Source organism: Rhinopithecus bieti, unplaced genomic scaffold, assembly GCF_001698545.2.
Source record: "Rhinopithecus bieti isolate Rb0 unplaced genomic scaffold, ASM169854v2 scaffold_2432, whole genome shotgun sequence".
Classification (NCBI taxonomy): Eukaryota; Metazoa; Chordata; class Mammalia; order Primates; family Cercopithecidae; genus Rhinopithecus; species Rhinopithecus bieti.
Genome location: NW_016804136.1, coordinates 1237902 through 1244207, shown reverse-complemented (window position 1 = coordinate 1244207; position 6306 = coordinate 1237902). Strand labels below are relative to the sequence as shown.

At 50.4% G+C, this 6306-nt stretch overlaps 1 protein-coding gene across 1 annotated transcript in view; it reads right to left on the bottom strand.

The window, feature by feature from the left end:
* Window positions 1-1269: 1269 nt before the first annotated feature.
* LINC02054 (long intergenic non-protein coding RNA 2054) overlaps window positions 1270-6306 on the bottom strand; it is a 30646-nt gene continuing 25609 nt past the window's right edge. The window contains exon 5 of the mRNA XM_017865704.1: window positions 1270-1403. Coding sequence (XP_017721193.1) covers window positions 1270-1403 — 134 coding nt within the window. The remainder of the gene's footprint in view (window positions 1404-6306) is intronic.

Below are 6306 nucleotides of genomic sequence, written 5' to 3'. Positions count from 1 at the left end.
CCGCACCCAGCCCAGAATTCTTTTGAATAAGTTGTATCAGTGTCAGTCTTTCCGTCTATATCTCACCACTTCCTTCCCTCTCATTTTCCATCCCCCTCTTCCTCTGTTCTCTTATGCATTCTGGAAACACCAAGAACCTCAGTATGCTAGATAAAGGGGTATCAAATAGATGAAGATCAGTCCCTGAGTTCCAGGAGCTCACAGCTGCAAGGAGAGAGACCACGTACAGGGCCATGACCCTCCCAGGAGCTTCCTCTCCAAACCTACAGCACAGAACCCAGATGTACCTACATGAGAGTTTCATGCCCTCTATTCTTAAATCTGAATTACAGATAAATTTTATTTTATTTTATTTTTGAGATGGAGTTTCACTCTTGTTGTCCAGGCTGGAGTGCAATGGCGCGATCTCGGCTCACCGCAACCTCCACCTTCCAGGTTCGAGCGATTCTCCTGCCTCAACCTCCCGAGTAGCTGGGATTACAGACACGCACCACCACGCCTGGCTAATTTTGTATTTTTAGTAGAGACGGGGTTTCTCCATGTTGGTCAGGTTGGTCTCGAACTCCCAACTTCAGGTGATCTATCCTCCTCAGCCTCCCAAAGTGCTGGGATTACAGGTGTGAGCCACTGTGCCTGGCCTTACATGTTTCTAGTCCAAACATTTAGTTACTTTTTCTTTCTTTTTTTTTTTTTTTGAGACAGGATCTCACTCTGTTGCCCAAGCTGGAGTACAGTGGCACAATCATGGCTCGCTGCAGCCTCAACCTCCCCAGGCTCAGGCGATTCTCCCACCTCGGCCTCCCTAGTAGCTAGGACTACAGGTACGCACCACCACACCCTACTAATTTTTTTGTTTTTGTTTTTTTTTGTAGAGATGGGGTTTCTCCATGTTTCCTGGGCTGGTCTTGAACTCCTGGGCTCAAGCAATCTGCCTACCGTAGCCTCCCAAAGTGCTAGGATTACAGGCATGAGCCACCACACCCAGCCTACCTACTTTTAACTTGTGGAATTTTCTATCAGGTCAGGGATGCCTGGGGGAACAAAAGTTTCCACCTTGGTATAATACAGGTAAATACAGGTAGAATTCATATGCTCCCTCCAGCTGCTGTACTTTCCTTTCCCTGCGAGTTATTCTTTGTAAGGGGAGGCCACAGGATGCAGATGAGGCCTCATCAGCGACCACTCTTCCCTCAGATCAGAGGTTGCCCTCAGGGTAACAGCGGGGAGCTGAAGAGAAGTGGGAGGGTGAGGCTTCTCTGCAAACAGTTCTCAAGGGAGCGCCTCCACCTGGTGGCCACGAGAGGAAGGAGCGGTGCCCTTTGCCAAGGACATGGTCAACAAGGAGTTAATTTTACACACACGCACATAGACCAGCAGACCCTGGACCCTCTGGGTGTCAGAACCTGGATAATGAAGCTTAAGCTTCAGGACCCCTCCCTTGCACAAGTCCCTTCTAAAGCCAGGGAGCAGTCTTAGCAAAATGTGCAAAATGTTCATTATGGACATATGTTTTGTGTAAAATGTGTAAAACTAAGATTTTTCATATTATCTTTCCTAAAGAGGATCCCACAAATTATATCTGCTTTAGACGCCAAAATGTCTATATTTGACCCTGACTGTCACATAGGGGCCACTTAGTCCAGAGCTCTCTGAATAGGTTTTGTTTTGAGACAGAGTCTCGCTCTATCTGCCGGGCTGGAGTGCAGTGGTGTGATCTTGGCTCACTGCAACCTCTGCCTCCTGGGTTCAACCGATTCTCCTGTCTCAGCCTCCCAAGTAGCTGGGATTATAGGCGCCTGCCACCACACTCAGCTAATTTTTGTATTTTTAGTAGAGACAGGGTTTCACAATGTTGGCCAGGCTGGTCTCGAACTCCTGACCTCAGGTGATCCACCTGCCTCAGCTCTGTGTCGTCTTAATTCCTCTCGCTTAGTTAAGCCTCTCCTTACGTTGAGTAGTTTTATAACCCTGTGTATGTTTAGCCTGTGATGGGACATTCGGGAGCACTTTGGGAGCCTCAGCTCCCAAAGTGTTAGATTACAGGCATAAGCCACCGTGCCTGGCCCTGAATAAGTTCTTTAACTCAAATTCCAGTGCTCATTCCCACCTCCCTCCCTGGGAGGCTGCACAGAGGACCCCGGGAGAGCAATCTGCACCGGAGTCAGAGACACGGGTTCATAGTTCAGACAGATGTCGGTCTACGTCCCACCTCTGTCACTCACTCACTAGCTGTGTGTTCCTAGTCTCTCTGTGCCTCTCTTTCTTCACCTGTAAAATGGGGATAATAATTGTGCATACTCCAGGCTGCCGTGAGACTAGAATCAGATCCACATGGTAAGTGCTCTATTTGGTGGCTGACCTGTAGGAGGCGCTCCAGGAATGGCAGCTACGGGAAAGGTTCATAAATAGATACCCTAAACTGGGAATACCTATTCCTAACTTAAACTCAACTCTATATATTAAGTACATACAAAATTGGCAGTATTTCACTGTTTTCAACTTATAAAATAGCGGTTTCACATGATTTCCCCTAATAGAACAAGTGACAAAAAGTACTGTGCATGGTGGCTGCTGCTGTAATCCCAACACTTCAAGAGGCTAAGGTGGGAAGATTGTTTGATGCCATGGGTTCAAGACCAGCCTGGGCAACATAATGAGACACCCCAACTACACACACACACACACACACACACACAAAATCAATGGCCAGGTAGGATGCAGGTCATTGGGAGTGAGCCTCACTCCTCTCACTGGGAAAGGGTGACTCCGTGCTTTGCCTGTGGGAGGCTGAGGAAGGTTGTTTGGCTTTCTCCCTGGAGCCCCTCTGTAATCATAAAGGCCACTGATAAAAGGGTCCCTCCCTGCCCTCCCTAGTTTCGTTTTTTTTTTTTTTTGAGACGGAGTTTTACTCTTGTTCCCCAGGCTGGAGTGCAATGGGATGATCTCAGCTCACTGCAACCTCTGCCTCCTGGGTTCAAGTGATTCTCCTGTCTCAGCCTTCTGAGTAGCTGGGATTACAGGCACGTGCCACTACGCCTGGCTAATTTTCATACTTTTAGTAGAGATGAGGTTTCGTCATGTTGGCCAGGCTGGTCTCAAACCCCTGACCTCAGATGATCCACCCGCCTTGGCCTCCCAAAGTGCTGGGATTACAGGCATGAGCCACGGCGCCCAGCCCTCTACTTTCAGTCTTAATGGAGGAGTGAACCAGGAAGGGCTCTTCTGCCCCAAGTACTCCTGAAACACTGCCCCTTGCTGTTGGTCTCCGGGGGCACCAGCTGCTCTCCGAGTGCAGCTCCTGTTTTGGAGGTGCTGGGCTCTGTGACCACTTGCTATCTTGGTCCCTGGAACCTAGTCGAGAAGTGTCTCTTTCTTCATCTGACCCTCAGGGAAGCAGGGGAGGATGTGGTGTGGAGACAGCCAGGCCCATATGGAGTCCACACGGCAGAGTCCACACCTGGCAGCCAAAGTCCTCCAGCCAAAAAGCTGTCGCTGAGAATCACAAACTCACAAGCATGCCCTCTGGCTGCAGGGGCCTGGGCGTCTCCTGTTTATTTCCCACCCAGTGGCCCACAGGTCCCATACTCTACAGAACATACTTGGAATTCTGTTCCCATACTCGAAAGAACATACTCATACCCAGCCAAGCTGGGCGTTCAGCTGGTCAGCAGGTCAGACCACAAACATGTAGGAAGCGTGTGCTGTTAAGATTGGCATCCGGCCGGGCGCAGTGGCTCACACCTGTAATCCCAGCACCTTGGGAAGCTGAGGCAGGTGGATCACAAGGTCAGGAATTCAAGACCAGCCTGACCAACATGGTGAAACCCCATCTCTACTAAAAATACAAAAAGTAGCCAGGCATGGTGGTGCATGCCTGTAATCCTGGCTAATCAGGAAGCTGAGGCAGGAGAATTGCTTGAATCCAGGAGGTGGAGGTTGCAGTGAGCTGAGAACACGCCCCTGCACTCTAGCCTGGGCGACAGAGTGAGACTCTGTCTCAAAAAAAAAAAAAAAAAAAAAAAAAAAGACAAGTAGACAGGTGTCCTCCGAGATCAGAGAGGACTGTGCCATGCAAACTGTGCCGGCTGAGTTCTCTGAGAAGCAGAGGCTGAGACAGAGTCAGGACTACCCAAGCCTCATTGGTAAGCAATGCCTGTGAGAAGAAAGTGGAGGAAAGGTGGGTGGTGCAGGGAGCTGCCAGATCACAGCACAGATGTGACAAAGCTCGGCCAGCCTCATGGGAGCCCTGGAACAAAGGTATCCAAGGCTTTCTGTTAGAAGAGTTGTTCATAAGGCAGAAGAAGCTAGGCCCTTATCATCAAGCTCAGTCTCTGGCTGGGGCCACCCCTAGAAGGGCATGACCTCAGCTCAGAAGCTGCAGCTGACCTTGAACGCCAGCCCAGATGCTGAAGCTGTCAACTCACCACACTCCTCGTGGCTGGGCAGCAATACTTTCTCAAAGGAGAATGGAGCAGAGTAGACCCGTGTGTGCCACAGTCCACATGCCACAGTCATGTGGACACATGTGGGGAGCAGCTCCCCCGGGGATCTGGGGGGGCCTCTGTAGGAGAGGGAAGTTACGGGCATGAAATAGAGACCTCATTCACTGCTGCTGGCCTCAGGTCCACCACTGGTGCTTGGCTCCCTCCACTAATCCTTGTAAATTGCCCTGCCCTCAGCTCCCATCTCTGTCAGCCCTCATGGTCTAGCTGTGGGGTGACCCTAGGCCTTATTCTTGATGAGTCTGAGCCCCTGGTAACAAAGAAAATGTCCTGTCCAGACCCTCCTTTGAGGAAAGATGTGCTGCCCAACTGTAAGGAGTGTGGTTGGCAGGCAGCCTCCAGCTGTTGGCTTCGTCGGGATCTGCCTCAGTGTTGGAGCCAAGGTCACCCTATTCTGGGAGCAAGCCCCAGCCCATAACTGAGCACGGTGGCAGTCCAAGGGCCTAGCCTTTACCAGTCTTTGCCTGGAGTCACCCCACTGGGCTGGCAGAGATTTTGTCTTACTTGCATGGCCATCTGAGCCTCCCCCTGCTCAATCTTGCTTTACTCCTTACATTGACAGGTGTTACTCCTCAATCAAATGTCTGCTGCCTCACTCTGTCTCACGCCTGCTTTCTAAGGAACACAACCAAACATTTGGAACTGGACGTGGTCCAAGAAAGCATCCACATGGAATGGCCAGGCCCTCAGTGGACAAAATGACTCAGGCAGTTGACAGTAGCCAGCCTTTGTCAGTGCCTACCCCGGTGCCAGCACAATGGGCAATGACCGAGGCTATGTATGGGCCCAACAGCATGAATTCTCACTTAACAAGGTCAGTCTAGCTCTTGCTGCCTCTGCATGTCCAATCTGCCAGCACAGAGATCCATACTAAGCCTATGGTATGGCGCTACTTCTTAAAGAGACCAACCAGCCACATGGTGGCAAGTTGTCTACACAGGAACCCTTCTATCCCAGAAGGTCAGCAGGTTTTTTCTCACAAGAATAGCCATCTATTCTGGGTATAGGTTTGCCTTTCTTGCCCATAAGGTCTCAACCAGCACTACTATCTAAAGGCTTCTGGAATGCCTGATTCACAGGCATGGCATCCCATACAACAGAGCATCTGTTACGCAAATGTACCCTGGATTTATATTAGCCAGATATGGCCAAACATGCCAACATGGAAATGCCTGTAATGAAGAAGGAGGTTTATCCTCACAGATCCCTGGAAACAGGAGGCACAGCACACCATGCAAGGCCACATGAGGAGGGACTGGGATTGGTCAGGAGGAAAAAGAGAGGTGAGGGCAGAGCACAGCCCAGAGCCTCTACAGGGGTTCTCGCAGAGAGCAACAGACAAGGCAGGGTAGGTATACTGAGTCCAGGATTGGATAGATGAAATAATTTCGGCAGACTCTGGGCTACAAAGAGTGATCTCTGCCGAGCGCAGTCGCTCACGCCTGTAATCCCAGCACTTTGGGAGGCCGAGGCGGGCGGATCACGAGGTCAGGAGATCGAGACCATCCTGGATAACACAGTGAAACCCCGTCTCTACTAAAAATATAAAAAAATTAGCCGGGTGTGGTGGCGGGCGCCTGTAGTCCCAGCTACTCAGGAGGCTAAGGCAGGAGAATGGCATAAACCCAGGAAGCGGAGCTTGCAGTGAGCCAAGATCACGCCACTGCACTCCAGCCTGGGCAAAAGAGCAAGACACCATTTCAAAAAAAAAAAAAAAAAAAAAAGATCCCTAATCCCTAATTGTGTGGTCCATGGCCCTGGGGTGATTTAGGGCAGGGGGAATATTGGTTTGATATGTGAGAAT